The sequence below is a fragment of the Gnatocerus cornutus genome, chromosome 2, assembly GCF_029298725.1.
Source record: "Gnatocerus cornutus isolate USDA-ARS CGAHR chromosome 2, icGnaCorn1.1, whole genome shotgun sequence".
Lineage (NCBI taxonomy): Eukaryota > Metazoa > Arthropoda > Insecta > Coleoptera > Tenebrionidae > Gnatocerus > Gnatocerus cornutus.
In genome coordinates this window covers 22,318,073-22,341,163 of record NC_142234.1, presented here as the reverse complement: position 1 = coordinate 22,341,163, position 23,091 = coordinate 22,318,073, and the positions used below count along the sequence as shown (strand labels likewise).

Below are 23,091 nucleotides of genomic sequence, written 5' to 3'. Positions count from 1 at the left end.
TTTAGTTATGACAATGAAATTTTGAGAGATTACTATTTCTAAAGTGTTCATTAGCTGTGCCAAAGGGCAGAATTTTAGCACACAAAATAGAGATTTTAGAAAATTTTATTTTAGGACAAATCGAATATTTTCAACTAATTTTTAGAAAAAATCGTGTCTTTGTTAGTTTTTTAGTTATGACAATGAAATTTCAAAAGAATATTATATCTAAAGTGTTCATTAGCTGTGCTAAGGGGCAGAATTTTAGAACAAGAAATAGAGATTTTAGAAACTTTTAATTTAGGACGAACCAAAAACATTGAACTTTTTTTTATAAAATTATTATTATTATTATTATTATTATTATTATTTCTAGAGTGTTCATTAACTATGCATTAACTGTGTTAAAAAGGAAATTTTAGAAAATTTGATTTTAGGACGAATTAAAAATTTTTTTTAGTAAAATTCGTATCTTTGTAATTTTTTTTGTTATGGCAAATGAAATTTGGAGAGGTTACTATTCCTAGAGTGTCCCGAGAAAAACCAATAGCGCTAACCGTTTCTTTCTATCTGTCATACTTTTGAAGATATTGCGCACTAAAATTTCTGAACTAAAATTTCACTATCCGAGACTTAATCGGCCATAGTTCAGTTATGTGTTGTCGCACGTAGATTTTGAGCCCTAATTTAGAATCTACGTGAAATTCTGCGTAAAAAGAACTTTAATTACGCAAGTTTGCTCCAACTATAAGCGAGAAATCGACCCCAGAAGGTAGACATAGTTTTGAAAATTTCAAACATTTTCGGAAAAAAATCGCAACTTGACAACGCCGCGACCAAAAATTTAAAAATCTATATTTTTTAATAGCTTATAAAAATTACTCACCAAAAGTAGTAGTTTGCATTTAAAGAAAAAAAAATTGACAATTCTAAAGTCTAAATTTCGAGACTCTCCGAATTTTACCTTTTAATTATATGCGGCATTTGGGCCGCTGTTGTAACGTGACGAAGTCATAACAAAATTACGCAGTCCTCATTATCCAAATCCACCGATTTGTTATGTTATGAAGACTCAAACAGGTTCCCAAAATTAGACATTTATTTCCAACTGGCGTTCAAATTTCATTACCGCGTCAGCGGCCGCAACCAATCGTGTTGAATAATAACGGAAATGTCACTTAATCTGAATTAATTCGAAACAAAAAACAGCCATTACGCCCAATTTGTCTAGACCATAAAGCAGGAAATATTGCAGATAATTGTGTGGTTTTGCCTATAATTTCCCCAATTTGTTGTTAAAAAATTATACGGCTGGCACGAACGGATCCTTGGCTATAATTAAAAAAAAATGCACCACACCCAACGAGATGCGATGTGTTCGAAATTATGTAAGAAAAATGGACCAGATTTCCCCGAGAGTTTCGCAATTAGAAGTTTTCTTTCACAAAGCCTCATTATCTCGTTTTGTTAACAATTAACTCTTGGTTTCCCATTAATTAAATGGGCGCGTGTTGACAATTTATTTAAATGGAAATCCCACAACCATTTGAATTGTTTTATCGGTGGAATCTCGAGACCTTAAAACCCATTTAACAGCGCCTTTATTAGTAGTTAGACGGCGTTCTGCTCCTTGAAAATTAGAAGTATTTGTAGCCATTGTTTGAATCTATGCCGAGCATTGTTCTGTGACCTTAGTGGGTGTACCGATGGGAATTTGGTGGAATTCGTGATATTAATAATTGTGTAATTATTATAAAACTCGAGGAAATGAAAGGCCAACAAAACCATTAAAAGTGTATATTAAAAATATTTATTAAAATAAAATCTAATCCTTCGACAGCGGCTTCACCATCTGCTTCACCTTGTTCAACTCCCTCAAAGTCTGCTTGATGTAAATCAACTGGTGCTCCAAATCCTCCTTGTTAATCTTCGCCACTTCCCCCTTCCTCGTACACATAAGAAAATAAATATTCCAGCAATTCTGCTTGACTTGCCCCAGATCCTCGTACCTATGAAAGATACATTTTCTTACTTTTAACACGAGAGCCTCCCATTGCAAAGCCTCTCGGAACGCCACGTTGTAACGAGAATTCAACTCCGCGACTTTGTTAGACAGGCCTAGAATTCGAAAATCGTACTCTTCCATTATTTTCGCCTGAAATAAACGTGAGAAATGCGAAGTGGAGTTCGAAATAGTACCATTCTGACTCGGGCGGTTTCTAAGAGGCTCAGAGTTGCGTCTTGGCGTTCGGCCAGAGATAGTTTGGTGTCTAGAAGGGCTTCGTATCGGTTGATTAAGTCGTCGGCGTTTTTAAATTCGGTGTTTTCGGTCACCACGCTGTTGAGGAATTGCTGGAAATGGGGAGAAGAGATTTTTTGTTGAGGACTCTGAACGTTTTATTTGGGGACTTTCATCTTAAGAGAAAAATATTTTATTTTCTTAATTTTTTCTTGAAAATACCAAATTTTGTCGACTTCTTTTAGTAAAATTCATATCTTTGTTAGTTTTTAAGTTATGACAATGAAATTTTGGAAGGTTACTACTTCTAAAGTATTTATTAACTGTGCCAAAGGGCAAAATTTTAAAACAAGGAATAAAGATTTTAGAAAAATTTGTTTTGCGACGAATTATTTATTGTCAACTTTTTTTAGTAAAAATTTGTATCTTTGCCAGCTTTTTAGTTACGACAATGAAATTTAGGGAGGTTGCTCTCTTTAAAATTTTCAGTACTTGTGCTAAAGGGCAACATTTTAGAACAAGAAATGGAAATTTTAAAAAAATTTATTTTAAGACAATCCATCTATTGTCAACTTTTTTATTAAAATTCGTATCTTTGTAAGTTTTTAAGTTATGACAATAAAATTTTGAAAGGCTACTACTTCTAAAGTGTTTAATAACTGTGCCAAAGGGCCAAATTTTAAAACAAGAAATAAAGATTTTAGAAAATTTTATTTTAGGAAGAATTAAAATTTTTCTGTTTTTTTTAGTAAAATTCGTATCTTTGCTAGTTTTTAAGTTATTATTATGACATTTGGGGAGGTTACTGTTTTTGAAGTTTTTAATACCTGTGCCAAAATGCAAAAATTTAAAACAAAAAATAGAAATTTTAGAAAATTTTATTTAAGGGTGAACCAAATATTATCAACATTTTTTTAGTCAATTTCGTATCTTAGTAAATTTTTTAGCTACGGCAATGAAATTGAGCGAAATTACTATTTTCAAAGTTTTCAATAACTGTACCAAAGGGCAAAAACTAACAACCAAAAATAGAGATTTTAGAAAATTTTATTTTAGAACAATTAATATTTTAAACTTTTTTTTGTATAAAATTTGTATTTTTGTTAGTTTTAAAGTTATAACAATAAAATTTAGAGAAGTCACTACTTCTCAAGTGTTCATTATTTGTGCCAAAAGGCAAAAATGTTAGCACAAGAAATAGAAATTTTAGAAAATTTTATTTTAGAACTAACCAAATATTTTCAACTTTTTTTTAGTAAAATTCGTATCTTTGTTAGTTTTTTAGTCATGACATTGAAATTTATGGAGGTTACTTGTATAAAACTGTGTATTAACTGTGCCAAAGGGCAAAAATTCAGAACAAAAAATACAGATTTTTGAAAATTCTATTTTAGGACGAAGTAAAAATTTTCTACATTTGTTTAATAAAATTCGCATCTTTGTTAATTTTTGAGTTATGATAATGAAATTAGAGGAGGTTACTATTTCTTAAATGTGTATTGATTGTGCCAAAGGGCAGAATTTTAGAACAAGAAATAGAAATTTTAGAAAATTTTATTTTAGAACTAACCAAATATTTTCAACTTTCTTTTAGTAAAATTCGTATCTTTGTTAGTTTTTTAGTCATGACATTGAAATTTATGGAGGTTATTTGTATAAAACTGTGTATTAACTGTGCCAAAGGGCAAAAATTCAGAACAAAAAATACAGATTTTTGAAAATTTTATTTTAGGACGAAGTAAAAATTTTTTACTTTTGTTTAATAAAATTCGCATCTTTGTTAATTTTTGAGTTATGATAATGAAATTAGAGGAGGTTACTATTTCTTAAATGTTTATTGATTGTGCCAAAGGGCAGAATTTTAGAACAAGAAATAGAAATTTTAGAAAATTTTATTTTAGAACTAACCAAATATTTTCAACTTTCTTTTAGTAAAATTCGTATCTTTGTTAGTTTTTTAGTCATGACATTGAAATTTAATTTATGGAGGTTACTTGTATAAAACTGTGTATTAACTGTGCCAAAGGGCGAAAATTCAGAACAAAAAATACAGATTTTTGAAAATTCTATTTTAGGACGAAGTGAAAATTTTCTACTTTTGTATAATAAAATTCGCATCTTTGTTAATTTTAGAGTTATGATAATGAAATTAGAGGAGGTTACTACTTCTTAAATGTTTATTGATTGTGCCAAAGGGCAGAATTTTAGAACAAGAAATAGAGATTTTAGAAAATTTTAATTTAGAACTAACCAAATATTTTCAACTTTCTTTTAGTAAAATTCGTATCTTTGTTAGTTTTTTAGTCATGACATTGAAATTTATGGAGGTTACTTGTATAAAACTGTGTATTAACTGTGCCAAAGGGCAAAAATTCAGAACAAAAAATACAGATTTTTGAAAATTTTATTTTAGGACGAAGTAAAAATTTTTTACTTTTGTTTAATAAAATTCGCATCTTTGTTAATTTTTGAGTTATGATAATGAAATTAGAGGAGGTTACTATTTCTTAAATGTTTATTGATTGTGCCAAAGGGCAGAATTTTAGAACAAGAAATAGAAATTTTAGAAAATTTTATTTTAGAACTAACCAAATATTTTCAACTTTCTTTTAGTAAAATTCGTATCTTTGTTAGTTTTTTAGTCATGACATTGAAATTTATGGAGGTTACTTGTATAAAACTGTGTATTAACTGTGCCAAAGGGCGAAAATTCAGAACAAAAAATACAGATTTTTGAAAATTCTATTTTAGGACGAAGTGAAAATTTTCTACTTTTGTTTAATAAAATTCGCATCTTTGTTAATTTTTGAGTTATGATAATGAAATTAGAGGAGATTACTATTTCTTAAATGTTTATTAATTGTGCCAAAGGGCAGAATTTTAGTACAAGAAATAGAGATTTTAGAAAATTTTATTTTAGAACTAACCAAATATTTTCAACTTTTTTTTAGTAAAATTCGTATCTTTGTTAGTTTTTTAGTCATGACATTGAAATTTATGGAGGTTACTTGTATAAAACTGTGTATTAATTGTGCCAAAGGGCAAAAATTCAGAACAAAAAATACAGATTTTTGAAAATTTAGTTTAGGACGAAGTAAAAATTTTCTACTTTTGTTTAATAAAATTCGCATCTTTGTTAATTTTTGAGTTATGATAATGAAATTAGAGGAGGTTACTATTTTTTAAATGTTTATTGATTGTGCCAAAGGGCAGAATTTTAGAACAAGAAATAGAAATTTTAGAAAATTTTATTTTAGAACTAACCAAATATTTTCAACTTTCTTTTAGTAAAATTCGTATCTTTGTTAGTTTTTTAGTCATGACATTGAAATTTAATTTATGGAGGTTACTTGTATAAAACTGTGTATTAATTGTGCCAAAGGGCGAAAATTCAGAACAAAAAATACAGATTTTTGAAAATTCTATTTTAGGACGAAGTGAAAATTTTCTACTTTTGTTTAATAAAATTCGCATCTTTGTTAATTTTTGAGTTATGATAATGAAATTAGAGGAGATTACTATTTCTTAAATGTTTATTAATTGTGCCAAAGGGCGAATTTTAGTACAAGAAATAGAGATTTTAGAAAATTTTATTTTAGAACTAACCAAATATTTTCAACTTTTTTTTAGTAAAATTCGTATCTTTGTTAGTTTTTTAGTCATGACATTGAAATTTATGGAGGTTACTTGTATAAAACTGTGTATTAACTGTGCCAAAGGGCAAAAATTCGGAACAAAAAATACAGATTTTTGAAAATTTTATTTTAGGACGAAGTAAAAATTTTTTACTTTTGTTTAATAAAATTCGCATCTTTGTTAATTTTTGAGTTATGATAATGAAATTAGAGGAGATTACTATTTCTTAAATGTTTATTAATTGTGCCAAAGGGCAGAATTTTAGTACAAGAAATAGAGATTTTAGAAAATTTTAATTTAGAACTAACCAAATATTTTCAACTTTCTTTTATTAAAATTCGTATCTTTGTTAGTTTTTTAGTCATGACATTGAAATTTATGGAGGTTACTTGTATAAAACTGTGTATTAATTGTGCCAAAGGGCAAAAATTCAGAACAAAAAATACAAATTTTAGAAAATTTTATTTTAGGACGAAGTGAAAATTTTCTACTTTTGTTTAATAAAATTCGCATCTTTGTTAATTTTTGAGTTATGATAATGAAATTAGAGGAGATTACTATTTCTTAAATGTTTATTAATTGTGCCAAAGGGCAGAATTTTAGTACAAGAAATAGAGATTTTAGAAAATTTTAATTTAGAACTAACCAAATATTTTCAACTTTTTTTTAGTAAAATTCGTATCTTTGTTAGTTTTTTAGTCATGACATTGAAATTTATGGAGGTTACTTGTATTAAACTTTGTATTAAATGTGCCAAAGGGCAAAAATTCAGAACAAAAAATACAAATTTTAGAAAATTTTATTTTAGGACGAAGTAAAAATCTTCTACATTTTTTTAATAAAATTTGTATCTTTGTTAATTTTTTAGTTATGACAACAAAATTTAGAGAGATTACTATTTTAAACATGTTAAGTGTCTGTTCTAAATTCCAAATATTTCGAGCCACAGGGACGGATTTTAGAAATTTTTAGTTTCAAGACGAGCCAAAAGTTTCCAATATTTTTCATTCGGACGTGTAATTTTGGCAGTTTAGATATTAAGGCATTGAAATTTGGAGAGATTACTATGTCTAACATGCTAATTCTCTGTCCGAAATCCCAAATTTTTTGAGCCGCATGGATGGATTTTAGAAATTTTAATTTTGAAGATAAGCCAAAAATTGCCAATATTTTACCATTCGGACTTGTAATTTTGATAGTTTTGACGCTAGCGCAATGAAATTTGGAGGGATTTTCATTTTTAACTTGTTGATTGTTTTCCCGAATTCCCAAATTTTTTGAGCCACAGGGACGGATTTTTGAAATTTTTCATTTTTTATTTCCGCATTCGAAACTTCTCAGAATTCTGACCTGATGGAACAAAACGGACTTCGCACTCAGATTTCTACTTTTTTTCATTTGACTTAATTACTTCTCATACCGGGTGTTTGATTAAAAAAAACATTACCCCATATAGACCCAAATCCGCAACGTCACTATTAAACTCATCCTGCGCCTCCAAAATCAAGCAATTTTTATCTTTCAGCGCCTGAACTTCCACCTCCCACTTTTGCGCTAATTTCCTATCTTCAATCCACTTCCTTGCCCTCTGTTTCTTAGCCTCGTTTTCTTGAATAAACTGTTTTAGGTCGCAGAAGAACCCGTTGGTGCCCTTTTACCTTATTCATTTCTTTAAAAGTGCCCTTTAAATGCCCTTCCGACTCGGCTATATCGTGCCACTGCTTGTTAATCACTTTGTATTGTTCTTCGGCGAGTTTCCTTCTAGCGCTTAGTTTATCAGTGATCTGGACCAAATTTCGCTGAGCTGCGAATAACTGGCAGGCTGGGTCGTCTTCAGGCTTATTTCCTTCGTGTTTGCTAAAAGAACGGACTAATCTTGTGTTGGATTTTCGGGTGCTTACAAAACTCCTTCATTGAGGCGCTGCTTTGACGTTATGTAATCACCGGTGGATTTATAAGGGGGCAGTTTGGGAAAAGTATATTTCAAGTTTTTGATCGTCCAAGTCGAACCAGTTTTCTTTGGAGCTGACATAACGAAAAACTGAGAAAACGCCACAAAAAAACGTCAACAGTTTGACAGGCGCCTCCACCAATCGAATCCCGGAAAACCGCCGTTTCCACTTCCTGCCCATCGCCGGCGCCCCGCCGTCTCCACCTCCTGCGCCAACTATGACCTAGGATGCTCTTACTCGCGTGAATCTTGAATGAAGTCGTAGTAGAGCGAGAGGCTCCTCGAGCGAGCGAGAGGGCTCGTTGACCCCCCAGCTGATGTCGCGGCACCTGCTGAAAACTCCCCGAGTGAAAGTCGCCGTCTGCGGTCAGTAGCACACCAACTCCTGCCAAGTCCGGAGCTTGGATTTTCGCGCGCTTTATTCTTGTGCTTTCGGTGGTGACTGTGACAGTGGAATGAGGGGTGCCAGGTGGTGCCTGCTCTTGGTGGGTGTGGCGGCGTGCGCGGGGGTGTCGTCGCGACTCCCTAGGACCAGTGCCGGGCAATTGGCGGCGGCGGCGGCGGCGCAAAACAAGACGGCGGCGCAGTTGAGGGGGAGGCAGGCGACGATAGGACCGCCGCCGGGGAGAGGCGCCAGCAGTCGAGTGAGGTGAGGAAAATTCGTTCGGAGCTAACAAAATTTCATTTCTAAATTCCATGTTCAAACAAATCGATGTTTAGCGATTCAATTTTCGGGTGGCTGGAATTACATCGCAAGTGAAAATGAGCTTGCATCAATATTTAATCTTCGATTAAAATTCCAAACGAAAGTAACAATTGCTTGAACTTTGATGAACGGTGAACGTACTTAGAAAAAGATATATTGTTATAAACAATTAACATTTTTTTTAATTTATTATGAGCATAAATAACAAGCGTAATAAACATGACAGAAAGTTTACATTTAGCAAGAAATAAAGGAGCTACTCGCCATCTGTTATCTTAATGTTTATAATAATTATCAAATTATCTTGCAAATTGATTCTATCTGATTATTAAGTTTTTGCGTAACAGTTGTAACAATAATTCGTATAATAGCGTCGGTTAAATGCATATAAATTTATGATTAATTGTTTGTGTTTCTTTGAGCACATCCGAGTGCTGATTTGAATATTTGAAAGCGCAAAATTAACGTTCGTTTATTAAAAAAATGTTATTAATGTTAAAATTTAGTTTTCTGTGCTTTAGTTTTTTTTTCAAATTTTTTCTCGCAAGTCGAAACTTTTCGTTTTAGTTTAACATGAAATTTTGTATTTTTATTTATTGTTTATAAACTAATTGAATTAGGATGCAGTACTACTTTTCGAGAAATTAAATATTTTCTAGGTCTAATCTAACAATTTCAGAAATTCGGTTTGAGATTGGAGAGATTTTAAAGTTCTCTCTTCATTTTTGATAAAAAATTCATGATTAAAACTTCTGCAATCAATTTCTCGCTTATTTTTGGGGCAAACTTGCGATATTATACATCATTTTACGCAGAATTCAGCGCAGATTCCAAATCTGGGATTTAAATTCAGATTCGACAACAAATAACTGAGTTATGGCCGATTAAAGTTTCGAGAAGCTGATTTTCATTTTTTCTCATTTTTCCCAATATTCAAAGTTAAATATCTCGGAAACTATTAGAGATATTGAGATGCGGTTTGCGCCATCGTTTTTCTCGGCTCATTTTACGCTAGAAAATGTTCTCAAAAGCCCAAAATTCGATAGTCGATTTTTCGCGAAAAAAAATTCCGACTCAATCGATGAAAATTTTTCAATTTTTTGTTTTTTGGCCATAACTCGCTAATTATTTGTTCGAGTGATCTCAAGTTTGGCCAGTTGATAGATTTTGAGCTCCTCTTTCGATTGATGTATAATTGAAAGCTATTAAACGTCGTTTTCATTTTGAAAACATTGATTAAAAATCAGCCTAAAATGACGTTTTCAAAACAATTTTTGGCCAATGACTCGTTTATTTGTTAAACAAACTCAACAAATTTGGTCTCATTTTACGCAAAATGACACGCTGAATACAAAAACATGAGAATTTTTGAATTTTCGTCAACAAATAACTGACTTATAGCCGTTTGAATTTTTGGGTTGTCGCCAGAGAGCCAAATTTTTGAAGGTTTGAAACAATGCGTGCTTAATATTTCGGAAAGTATTAGAAATATTGGGAAATCGTTTGCGCCATCGTTTTTCTCGCGATTTTTTACCTGAGAAATCATTCTTAGAATTTCCAAAAGTCGAAAGTTGGAATTTTTCGGAAAAAATAGGTACACGGCTAAAACTACGTCAAAGTTCTAAAATCGATATTATTATTGGAGTAAACTTGAGTTATTATAGCTCGTTTTAACGCAGAATTTTCCGCAGATTTCAAATCTGGGCTTGAAATTTACGTACGACAACAAATAACTGAGTTATGAGCGATCAAAGTTGATAGTCAATTTTTTGCAAAAAAATTCCCCACTCAATTTTTCAGTTTTTTGTTTTTTGACCGCCACTCGTACAGTGTTTGACCCACCGATCTGAAATTTGCCCAGTTGACAGATCTCGAGCTGCTCTTTCGATTGATGCATAATTTAAAGATACTAAACTCCGTTTCCACCCCAAAAAAGTATAACCCCAACAACACCCTGTAGAAATCTGTTTTATAATCGATATATAATTTATTTGTTAAGAAAATTTATGTTGTATGGACTCATTTAACGCAGAATTTCACGCTGAGTCCAAAACTGTCCTTATTTTTCTCGTACGTCCTCTAACGACTGAATTAGAGTCGTTGGAAATCCGCTCTCAAATATTCAAAATTTGATCACTTTTAAAATTTATACACAAAAGAGCGTAAAATTAATCACATGCAAATGTATGAAGCAGCCAGTTATTGTTTCAATGCCGAACTTTCAAAGTTCTTGCGCGATTTTGCTCGGCACAAACTGCCAGAACTGTTATTACAAATGCGTGCCAATAAGCTCCTCTCATAGATTGAATAGTTTCTTCAGCATTAGCAACGAGTACATGCGAAAGTAAACGTAAAAATTAATATCTAGTTTTAGTCCTTGAGCGGTTCAATCGCGAACATTGCACTGAATTAATAATCGAACAGCTTTCAGAAGTAAACACGTTACTTTGACATTTCTGTGGCCACAAGTGCATTTTTCTTTTAAAATGAATACAGTTTCATTGTGACTAAATTTAAATTACTCCCATTTGTCACCAAAGAACAATGCGCGATTTGAGTTAACCTTTAGCCAAATCTATTCCAAACAGGTGGACAAATGTCAGTTGACACGGGATAGATCAGATCCTTCACGTCATCGTCTGGCGATTTCAACGCAACACGAATTCCTGCAAATTGCCACAGAAACGCTCTTCATCATCTGATTTTATGCATGTTCCGTTGCGTAAAGCAGCGAGCGATTTGTCCGAAAGCCGCGTGATGGGAAGAATCGGACCAAAGTTACAAAATTGAAAGACATCTGTTTACTTTGAAAGTCCTGACATTTTGCATAAGAGACGCTCACCGGTTTTGAGTTTGGTTTGTTCGAAAGGATCGGGGTCAAGGTTTTTCCGATTTTTTTTCGACTCGAGTGTTTGTTTTGAGTCCTCTCTAAGCACCCATTAAAGAAATCCAATTTGCCGGCCATTGCGGCCGTTAACTGCCGCGACCAAATAAGGAGAGAATAAAATTATTAATTTAGGAAGTTTCCAGCTCGTGCGCGCTATTACGTGATATTTCTTCTATTGTGAAACCTCGTTATGCGATTCTTCCTGCTTCCGAGAGCGCATAACGCGGAGACTTTATTGTTAGCGCAAGCGACGAACCCATTAGAGGTCGCAGCGGCAGCCTTGAACCCGTTTCGTCCTCAAATGATATTTGGTGCTATTGGAAAAAAGTACGTCGAGGCCATAGATTGGGACACTCGATGAATCAAGTGTACCGCAAATATTTACATAACGGTGCATTAGATGCGAGATGAGCGATTTTCTACCGAAAACCGAGTAAAATTAGCACTCATTAAAATTCCTGATTTTTTGCAAGTGAGAAAGTTGAGTTAAAAGTTGGAAACGTTTCGACCGGTGGCGGTGCTGGTGGAGTTCAAGGACACTGGCGGCGGTGAAACAATAGACATTCTCAGACGAGGCGGCGGCTTTCACTGACTGCGACAAAACTTTTGTTTTGCATAAATTTGTAGACGCCTTCCAGATTCGAGAGGCTTTTATTCGTAGAAATTGCTTCACTTTTGGGCCGCAGACTGATAATTCAGAGCGAAATTTCCACTTTTTGGCTGATTTATTGGGCGAAACTTTTGCAAAAACGAGGATTTTTATAGACGCGGTTTCGGCGAAATTCGGAATTTCCTCCTGAAGGCTTCTTTGGCCTGGATTATTGAAGAAAAAGGGTCAGAAAATTCGCTGCTCGCCTTGCCGCCAAGGCCGCTTCAACAATCGCGAAGAAACATTTGGAGTAAGGACGATGAAAACGATTTTTTTACTCTCACTGCATTTCCTGGAGGACACTTCTTGCTGTCAATTGACAAAAATTTTTGAATTTTAAAACTATGTAGGTCGATTTCTCGCTTATTGTTGAAGTTCAATATCTTGCAAACTACGACAGATATTAAGAAACGCTTTTCGCCACCGATTTTCTCGCGATTTTTTAGATAAAAATTAGTTTTTAGGTTTTCCAAAAGTCGAAAGTTGCAGTTTTTCGCGAAAATTCATGACTAAAATTGTGCCAAACTTCTGATATCGATATCACGATTATTTTTTGTAGTAAACTTGCGTTATTATACATAATTTTACGCAGAATTTTCCGCAGATTCCAATGCTGCGACTAAAATTTAGATCCGACAACAAATAACTGAGTTATGGTCGATCAAAGATTAGAATAGTAGATTTTCATTTTTCCCAATTTTTCCTAATTTTTAAAGTTAAGTATCTCGGAAACTATTAGAGATATTGAGATGCGGTTTGCGCCATCGTTTTTCTCGGCTCATTTTACGTTAGAAAAAGTGCTTTAAAGCCCAAAATTCGATGGTCGTTTTTTTGCGAAAAAAAAAAATCCGACTCAATCGATAAAAAATTTTCAATTTTTTTATTTTTGACCATAACTCGTAAACCGTTTGTTTGATCGATCTCAAATTGGGCCAGTAGATAGATCTCGAGCTCCGCTTTCGAATGATGTATAATATAAAGGTATTAAACGTCGTTTTTACATTAAAAATAGTGAATGAAAATCACCCCAAAGTGACCACTTCCAAACAGTTTTTGGTCAATGCTTTCTTTATTTCGTAGGTAAACTCAATAAATTTCGACTCATTTTACGCAGAATGTCACGCTGAATCCAACTCTGGAATTTAAATTCAGATCCGACAACAAATAACTGAATTATGGCCGTTTGAATTTTTGGGTTGTTGCCAGAGGGCCAAATTTTTGAAGGTTCCAAACAATTCGTGCTCAATATCTCAAAAACTATTCTAGATATTGGAATGCGGTTTGCGGCATCGTTTTTCTCGCGATTTTTTACATAAGAAATAGTTTTTAGATTTTCCAATAGTCTAAATTTGCAGTTTTTTGCGATAATTCATGATCAAAAAAAACTATGCCGAACTTCTCATATCGATATTTCGCTTATTTTTTAGAGTAAACTTGAGTTATTTACATCAGTGAACGCAGAATTTTACGCAGATTCCAAATCTGGGATCTAAATTCAGATACGACTGCAAATAACCAAGTTTTGGCTGATTAAAGTTTTGAAATGTTGATTTTCATTTTTTCTCATTTTTCCTTATTTTTAAGGTAAAATATCTCGGCAACTATTAGAGATATTGAGATGCGGTTTGCGCCATTTTTTTTCTCGGCTCATTTTACGTTAGAAAATGTTCTCAAAAGCCCAAAATTCGATAGTCAATTTTTCGCGAAAAAAAATTCTGACTCAAACGATGAAAATTTTTCACTTTTTTTATTTTTAGCCATAACTCGTAAACTATTTGTCCGATCGATCTTAAATTTGGCCAGTAGATAGATTTCGAGCTCCTCTTTCGATTGATGTATAATTCAAAACTATTAAACGTCGTTTTCATTTTGAAAAAAATTGATTGAAAATCCCCTAAAATGATGTTTCCAAAACAGTTTTTGGCCAATACCTCGTTTATTTATTAAGCAAACTGAACAAATTTGGGTTTCATTTTACGCAGAATTTTACGCTGAACTCAAAAACATGATAATTTTTGAATTTTTGTCAACAAATAACCGAGTTATGGCCGCTTGAAATTTTGGGTAGTCGCCAGAGGGCCAAATTTTTGAAGGTGCTCGATATCTCGAAAACTATTTAAGATATTGAGATTCGGTTTGCGCCATCATTTTTCTCGCCATTTTTTACATAAGAAAAAGTTCTTTGATTTTTCTACAATCGAAATTTGCAAATTTTCGCAAAAACTCATGACTAAAACTATGGCCAAACTTCTGATATCAAAATCTCGCTTATTTTTTATAGTAAACTTAAGTTATTGTACATCAGTGTACGCAGAATTTTCCGCAGATTCCAAATCTGGGATTTAAATTTATATCCGACAACAAACAACTGACTTATGACCGATCAAAATTTCGAATAGTTGATTTTCATTTTCCCTAATTTTCAAAGCAAAATATCTCGAAAACTATTACAGATATTGAGATGCGGTTTTCGCCATCGATTTTTCGCTAAGAAGGCCATCGCACAGTTGGAGTGCAATTCAATGGAGGTGTAGATTCCTCGGAATGTGCAATTGTTGCATCGGAAGAAGCGATACAGATCGGAATTGATTCAAGGATTTGTTTCTTTTACGCTCGAGCGCCCGTCAATTGGAAGTCTTTCATCGGTTTCGAAAGTGGTCGATGCCGGTTTGTTACTTACTAAAACCGAGATTTGTTTCAAATTAGATTGTAAAGTTCAAAGGAAACGAGACAATTACTAGTTGGACCAAAACGAAATTAGATCAGGAGGACTAAATGACTAAATAACATTATGGTGGTAATAATTAATCATTTTCGTAAAGAGCAAATCTTTCTTAAGATCAATTAAATCGCCTCAAAGGTTTAACATGAGACTACACTCATTCCAACCTTGATCTATAAGTCCTCAGAACTATTTTAACGAACTTTATGATATGACAATTTGCAATAACGTGCTACTTACCTACTTATTTTAATCAATAATAAATCAATAACATTGTCTGCAGAAGAATACAAGGCCCGGCGACAAAAACACCTCATTAATACCTTTTAATTAGAGTCGAGAAAAATCGATTCCTAATTTCAGTCATTACGCGAAACCTTGAGCCGAATCATGATGAATGATGAGCAAACTTTGAAAGTTAAATTAATCGTGCAATTGACCAGTATTTGAACAATCACTGGTTCCTTCAGGAAATGTCGTTACGTCACTTTTATCAACACATTTCGAATATTAATTCTGTAACAAATTCGTTAATTAAACGGAAAGTGGAACGTTCGCATAAGAGCCAATTTTCAATCGATCTAATTGTCGGTTATCGATATCAGCCGTTGCACAAGATCGCATTATCACCACGCCAAAAGGTGGCAAAACACAATTGAACGAACTCATTAGAATGAAAGTAAAAGAACGTCTTCTGACATTAAATCAGCGAAAATTATATAAGTTCGGTTTTATTTTCCTTTCTCGAAATAGAAAAAGTCATTGTCTTCAAACTATCGCCGAAGACTTATGCAATGTTAAGAAACGGCGATCAATCAGTTGACGTGGTGGAAAGGCGACCTTGCTCTTGAGCCATCTCTCTAATCCGCACTCCAAGGACGTCCGTGTTGAAGATCTAGTTCGCCTCTTCCATCTGCTTTTCGCCTGATTAGGAGATAATGAAAACACGAGGAAATCAATTAAAAGACGCGCCGATGATAGAAAAACGGACCTTGGATCCGCTCAATATAATTATTGCGAAACTAAAGCACCCAGAGAGTTGTTATCAGTTTAATGTTCTCCCTAATTTCATGTTGTTTTAATAACGTTGCGTCACTAAATGACATAACCGCGTAATTAAGTGCGGTACTAAATTATTCCGCTTGCTAATTTCTCCGGGGTCTTCAAATTTTCGTAGTAAAACAAACCGAGCTAATTTATTTATGCGAATTCTGCTGATTCTGAGCTTTCACAATTTTTTCTTCTCCTCGATGGTGTTTACTATTTTTGAAAAAAGATTATTAAACCGGCAGAAAGAAGAATGAAAGTGTGTCAAAAAAGTATTTGCATTAAAGTGACACTTTTTAAAACCGTCGCTATTTGGGATGTTTATTTAGTGTTTTAATGCGTTTGGGCTCGAGGTTAATAATAAGCAAATTTATTTATAAAATGGTAATGAATGGCGACAAAAAATAAAATATATCCACACGTTTGTTATGCAAATGCGCGTGTAATTTCATAACGGAACAAAAAGATGAAGCGATAAATCTGTCGGTTATAATAATAGTAGTCGATAGATTTTAGAGAATTGTCTTGTGATTGTAAATCCAGAGTCCGATTTATTTTATCAGGTCAGGACTCGGAGATATTTGTGAAATAAGTTCACTTTGATTGTCAAAGTTTTGCGATCGATATCTCGCTTAGTTTTGGGGTAAACGTGTGTTATTTCAGCTCACTTTACGCAGAATTTCGCGCAGATTCGAAATCCGGGCTCAAAATCCATGTACGATAACAAATAACGGTCGTTCAAATTTTCGGAAAGTGAATTTTCAGTTTTGAAATTTTTAATGCTCGGTATCTTCGAAACTACAACAGATAAGAAGAAACGGTTTGCGGCATTGTCTTTCTCGCGCGTTTCTCCTTTAGAATTCGCCCTTAGGTACCCAAAATTCGATGGTTTATTTTTTCGCGAAAAAAAATTCCGACTCAATCGATGAAAATTTTTCAATTTTCTGTTTTTTTGGCCACCACTCGTAAACTGTTTGATCAACCGACTTGAGATTTGGTCAGTTGATAGATTTTGAGCTGCTCTTTCTATTGATATGCAACTCAAAGGTACAAAACGCAGTTTTCGACCGGAAATAGCTGATTGAAAATGACCCTAAAAACGGCCTCTAAAAATCTGTTTCGGTCGATATCTCGGCTAATTGTAAAGGAAATTTGGGCTGGATGGGCTCGTTTTACGCAGAATTTCGCGCTGAATCCAAAACTACCAATATTTTTCTCGTCCGTCAACAAATATCTGAATTAGAGGCGTTTGAAATTTCGGGTTATCGCCAGAGGGCCAAATTTTTGGAGGTTCGAAACCGATTTTGCTCGATATCTTCGGAATTAGGACGAGTATAAAAAAATCCTTTTTGAAATTGTTTTTATCGCTAGTTTTTAGTTTAGAAATCGGCCTTCGATAGTTTGAATTCGAAATTTTATTTTTTTTAGTATGGAAATTAGCTGCTTTTCGGTCTCTAATTCAGACACGGTCGATATTTCAGTTATTTATAAAGTAATATTAAAGTATTTGTGCTCATTTTATGTAGAATTTTACATAGAATCCAAAAAGGTAAGATTCATTAAGATCAGTCCACAAATAACTAAGTTATCGGCGATCAAAATTTTCGAATATTAAATTTTGAGTTGGAAAATTTTCAAAGCTCAATATCTCTGAAACTACAAAAGATTTTCAAAAACGGTTTTCACCATTGCTTTTCTCGGGTCATTTTACTTTAGAATCCGGCTTCAAAAGTCGAAAATTCGGTGGTCAATTTTTTGGGCAAAAAATTTTTACGAAATTTTCAATTTTTCGTTTTTTAATCGCCTATCGTAAACTACTTGCCCTATCGATCTGAGATTTGGCCAGTTGATAGACCTCGAGCTGCTCTTTCCACCGATATATAATTTAATAATATTAATCGCAGTTTTCGCCCAGAAACAGCGTCTTGAAAATGACCTTAAAATCACCCTCTGAAAATGTAATTCGGTCGATATCTTGTTTATTTGTTAAGAAAATTTGAGCTATGTGGGCTTATTTGGCGCAGAATTTTGCGCTGAATCCAAAAATATATTTATTTTTCTTGTACGTCAACAAATGACTGAGGGGCGTTTGAAATTTCGAGTAGTCGCCAGAGGGCCAAAATTTTAGAAATTTGAAAACGATTTTGCTCGATACCTCCAGAATTAAGGCGAATATAAAAAACCTTTTTGCGATTTTTTAGCTTAGAAATCGATCTTTGCGAGTTCGAATTTGAAATTTTATTTTTTTCAGTTTAGAATTTTTTCCGATTCTTTCAATGTTTCGAATTATTTTTCTATGACGAATCTCTTCAATTCTGAGCAAACAGAGCGCGGATTTCTCAGAGGATCTTGTCTCATTCATTGTTGCCACACGTACATTTCAAGCCTATTGACTATTTACACTTTTGTCATCACTCTCGATTTCTCCAAATACGGTGGAGGTCAACGCATTTCCACTTCCACGATCTTGAAATACGAACCACCCCGGTCGACCACACGCTGCACTTATGTAACACCGTAACGCCTCTCCACACGTATAAAATTCGCGACGTATTTTTTAAAAAGAAATACCAATCCTTTCACTTTCAACTCGGCAATTATTGGTGTCATAATAGCAAGTTGGACGCGTTATAATTCCGTACTTTAATTAATTTGATGATAACGTACGACTTTAACAAGACGGCTCGTGCTGCTTCACTTTCACTAAAAAAATTGGAATTGGGGGTAAAGACGAGAGGACACATAATGAGGCTGGCGAAGGCCCAATCGTGACTTATTAAGAACGATTTGATGACGAATCAATGGGATTGTTGGTACAGTGAGAAAATGAATCGAACGAGACTTATTATTTCGATTTTGTCACGAACTCGGGATCATTGCAATTGCGAGGATGGGAACGTTGCAAAATTGCGATTGACAAAGGAAATTTGTCCCTCAAAGAACTTAAGAAAGAGCGGCCGCGGTTTTGCTGGAAAATGTAAATCGACAAAAAAATCTCAAAAATCAAGGCCGCAAGTGGATTTATCACTTTAGAAACGTTTATTAAGTGTACTAAATTACAAAATTTGGGATTATGAATTGTAAATTTTAGAAATTTTTATTTCTCGAAAGAACTCGAAATTCACTGATTTTTAAATTCTGTAAATTCGACAATTTTGACGCTAATTCTGTCAAATTCGGCGGACTTGTTACTTAAGAGGCGTTTATGAAGTGTACAAAATTACAGAATTTTAGGTCACAAATTGCAATTTCAGAAATTTTCCTTTCGGGCAGGAAGAACTCTTTAAAAAAAATCTCTAAATTTGGCAATTTTGACGATAACGCTGTCAACTTTGGTGAACTTGTTACTTAAGAAGTGTATATAAAGTTTAGTAAATTACAAAATTTTAGATCACAAATTGGAAATTTTGGAATTTTTTATGTCTAGGAAAAATTCGAAATTTAGATTTTTTTTAAGATCTTGTAAATTTGACAATTTTGATCCTAATGCTTTTACATTTACTAGACTTAAAAGGCGTTTATTAAGTGTACGAATTTTTAAAATTTTAGATCACAAATTGTAAATTTTAGAATTTTTCGTTTTGACTAGCACTCAAAATTTAAATTTTATAAAAAAAATTGTAAATTCGACAATTTTAACGCTAATGTTGTCAAATTTAATAGACTTATTACTTAAAAGGCGTTTAATAAGTATACGAAATTTTGAAATTTTAGATCACAAATCGCAAATTTGAAAATTTTTTATGTCTCGGAAAAATTCGAAATTTAGATTTTTTTTAAAATCTTGTAAATTTGACAATTTTGATGCTAATGCTTTTACATTTAGTAGACTTAAAAGGCGTTTATTAAGTGTACGAATTTTTAAAATTTTAGATGACAAATTGTAAATTTTAGAATTTTTCGTTTTGACTAGCACTAAAAATTTAAATTTTATAAAAAAATTTGTAAATTCGACAATTTTAACGCTAATGTTGTCAAATTTAAGAGACTTATTACTTAAAAGGCGTTTAATTAGTATTCGAAATTTTGAAATTTTAGATCACAAATTGCAAATTTGAAAATTTTTTGTCTAGGAAAAATTCGGAAATAAGTTTTTTTTAAGATCCTATAAATTCGACAATTTTGATGCTTATGCTCTTAAATTTAGTATAACTGTAACTTGAGAAACGTTTATTAAGTGTACAAAATTTCAAAATTTTACATCACAAATTGCATATTTTTGAAATTTTTATGTTGACTAGAAAGCACTCAAAATTTAAATTTTATAAAAAAAATCTGTACATTTGTCAATTTTATTGCCACCGATGTCAAATTTGGTGGACATATTACTTAAAAGGCGTTTATAAAGTGCACTAAATTTCAAAATTTTAGATCACAAATTGCAAATTTTAGAAATTTTTATTGTGACTAGGAAGCACCCAAAATTTAAATTTTATAAAATAACCTGTAAATTTGACAATTTTATTGCCACTGCTGTCAAATTTGGTGGACATATTACTTAAAAGGCGTTTATAAAGTGCACTAAATTTCAAAATTTTAGATCACAAATTGCAAATTTTAGAAATTTTTATTGTGACTAGGAAGCACCCAAAATTTAAATTTTATAAAAATATCTGGAAATTCGACAATTTTATTGCCACTGCTGTCAAATTTGGTGGACATATTATTTAAGAGACGTTTATAAAGTGCACGAAATTACAGTATGTTAGATCACGAATTGCAAATTAAAAAAAAAATTATGTCTAGGAGGGATTCGAAATTTAGATTTTTTTTTAACATTTTATAAATTCCATAATTTTTACGCTAATGCTGTCAAATTTCGTGGAAGTATTAGTTAAAAGACGTTTATTAAGTGTACAAAATTTTAAATTTTTAAATCGCAAATTGCAAATTTTAGCAATTTTTATTGTGACCCAAAATTTAAATTTTATAAAAAAATCTGTAAAATCGACAATTTTATCACCACTGCTGTCAAATTTAGTGGACTTATTACTTAAGAGGCGTTTATAAAGTGCACGAAATTGCAAAATTTTAGATCACGAATGGCAAATTTTAGAATTTTTCATATCTAGAAGAGATTCGAAATTTAGATTTTTCTTATAAAATTATCTTATAAATTCTATAATTTTTACGTTAATGCTGTCAAATTTGGTGGAAGTATTAGTTAAGAGACGTTTATTAAGTGTACGAAGTGACTAGGAAGCACCCAAAATTTAAAATTTATAAAAAAGTCTGTAAATTCGACAATTTTATCGCCACTGCTGTCCAATTTGGTGGACATATTATTTAAGAGACGTTTATAAAGTGCACGAAATTACAATATGTTAGATCACGAATTGCAAATTTTAGATTTTTTCATTTCTTGAGAGGAGTCGAAATTTAGAATTTTCAAAATTCCTTGAAAATTTGACAGTTTTGACGCTGAAATTATTAATTTTGGTGGAAATGTTGCTTTAGAAGCGTTTATTAAAAATACCAAATTACAGAATTTTAGAATAAAACGCAAAAAATTTAGAACGTTTCATTTATAGAACGAACTAAAATCAAAAAATTGAAATGTTTCTAAAACTCCATAAATTCGACAATATTGACAGTAAAATAATGAAATTTAGTGAACTTGTTCCTTTAGATGCGTTTATTACAAAACGTAAATTACAAAATTTTAGATCCAGAATTAATAATTTTAGATGTTGTCAAATGCAGGTCGAACTCAAAATCTAAAATTTTCTAACAAATTCTTCAGATCCGACAGTTTTAACGCTAAAGCAGTGAAATTTGGTAAACTTCTTGCTTTAGAAGCATTTATTCAGTGTACTAAATCAGACAATTTTAGAACAAGAATTTAAAATTTTACATAGAATCAGCACAGAATTTTACTTTAGAATCGCTAATCATGCGTTAAAAAAGTCTAATAAAACGTGCCGGATTACTAAATTTCAATTTTTCGCCCAAATTCGCCGTGTAGAAAGTCGCGTTGGTGGGCGTCCCGACACAATTTTAATTAATCGAGAATTGATTAAAATTCGCGACTTCATCCTCGCCGTTTTTTCTCCACTAGACACGTTTAGAAAGGCTGCGAAAATGAACCGACTTGTTATCCATAAAACTACACATAATGGTCGTTTTAAACAAATATTTATGAATGTATCTTTCGATCTCAAGAATTTGCTGCTACGACAGAGAGCAACTTTCTATAAAAGTTGATAAAAACGGCGCGGATTTTGCCAGAATAGGCGCATTGATATGATCGATTGAATTGCAAATTACATAAATAGAAATTGCGGTTTTTATCCACCACGTAGTCGGAGTTTTTGTCTTTTCATCCGCTGTTCATTAATAATATCGATTGCGTAATTTAATTCATTACTGGGCTCTTCTTGGCGATAAAAATGCGACTTTCACTGCGACAATTAATAAAGTCGTGTCGTCACATTTTTATGAATTTGCGCTTTCGGCTGTTCAAATATTAACTTAGATGCGCGTGGATTCAACAATTATACTGTGACAAATTAGCTCATATAACTCAATTTATTATTTAATTTCCACTGTGCTACTTTCGTGTATTTGAACTTTGCTTGATTTTTCTCCGCCTGTGATCACATTAAAAGCTCTTAAATAGTAATTATGAACATTACCTCTCTTTCACTCGGTAATTTCGTTGTGTAACTGTTGTAGTGTTAATATTTCTGCTCAATTAGGCACGTATTGTTAATTTCCAATAGGTTGAACCGGTGGTGCCGACCGTTTTCTCGTTCTAAAAATTTGCAGGATTTTGCGATTTTTGAATGGCCTTCTGGGGTAGTAAAATGTCGTTAGAACGTTCCCTTTGTGAGTTTTATTGTCCACTAATTGTCGGTGTTGAAATTCAGGTTTTGGTGTTTTCCACTCGCCAATTTGCAACAATACAAACAAATTCGTAACAATGACAAAATTAGCGGCTTAATTAGTGTAAATTGCCTGAAATGTCACCAAAGGTTTGTTTTCTTGGGCAATCTAATAGTGGCATTGCTCTTTAAGAAAGTCATTTCTAGAGTAGAATTCTAGAGCGAAAAATTTTGAGTCTAGCGAAAAATTTGACAATTTTATTGTCAATTCGCAAATAAAAATTTCTAAAATCTTTCTTTTTGGTTTTAGAATATTGAAACTTTGTACAGTTAAAAACCAATGTAAAGGCTTTATCCTTTGTAAATTTCATTGGCACAGCGCTAAAATTACTCAAGTTATAGATTTTAGTAAAATTTTTGGACATTTTGGTTCGTTCGTACTTGAATAAAA

At 32.6% G+C, this 23,091-nt stretch overlaps 2 protein-coding genes across 2 annotated transcripts in view; one reads left to right on the top strand and one right to left on the bottom strand.

Moving 5' to 3' along the window:
* Positions 1–1,804: 1,804 nt before the first annotated feature.
* LOC148180107 (coiled-coil domain-containing protein 42-like) lies at positions 1,805–7,886 on the bottom strand. Its single transcript, XM_088029619.1, has 4 exons — positions 7,756–7,886; positions 7,513–7,711; positions 2,179–2,331; positions 1,805–2,134 (listed from the first exon to the last, which is right to left on the bottom strand). Exons 1-4 carry the CDS (start codon positions 7,884–7,886, stop codon positions 1,805–1,807), a joined length of 813 nt encoding a protein of 270 aa, XP_087885745.1.
* A 297-nt stretch (positions 7,887–8,183) lies between these two features.
* Positions 8,184–23,091, top strand: part of LOC148180104 (uncharacterized) — an 84,102-nt gene continuing 69,194 nt past the window's right edge. Inside the window, exon 1 of the mRNA XM_088030759.1 lies at positions 8,184–8,454. Within this exon, the coding sequence (XP_087886885.1) occupies positions 8,261–8,454 (194 nt within the window). The 5' untranslated portion in view covers positions 8,184–8,260. The remainder of the gene's footprint in view (positions 8,455–23,091) is intronic.

Coding starts and splice junctions, on each gene's coding strand:
- LOC148180107 (XM_088029619.1), bottom strand. CDS start 7,886: ATGTCAGCTCCAAAGAAAACTGGTTCGACTTGGACGATCAAAAACTTG. Junction 2,332..7,512: donor CTTTTAAAGAAATGAATAAG/GTAAAAGGGCAC, acceptor CCCCATTTCCAG/CAATTCCTCAACAGCGTGGT. Junction 2,135..2,178: donor AAACCGCCCGAGTCAGAATG/GTACTATTTCGA, acceptor CGTTTATTTCAG/GCGAAAATAATGGAAGAGTA.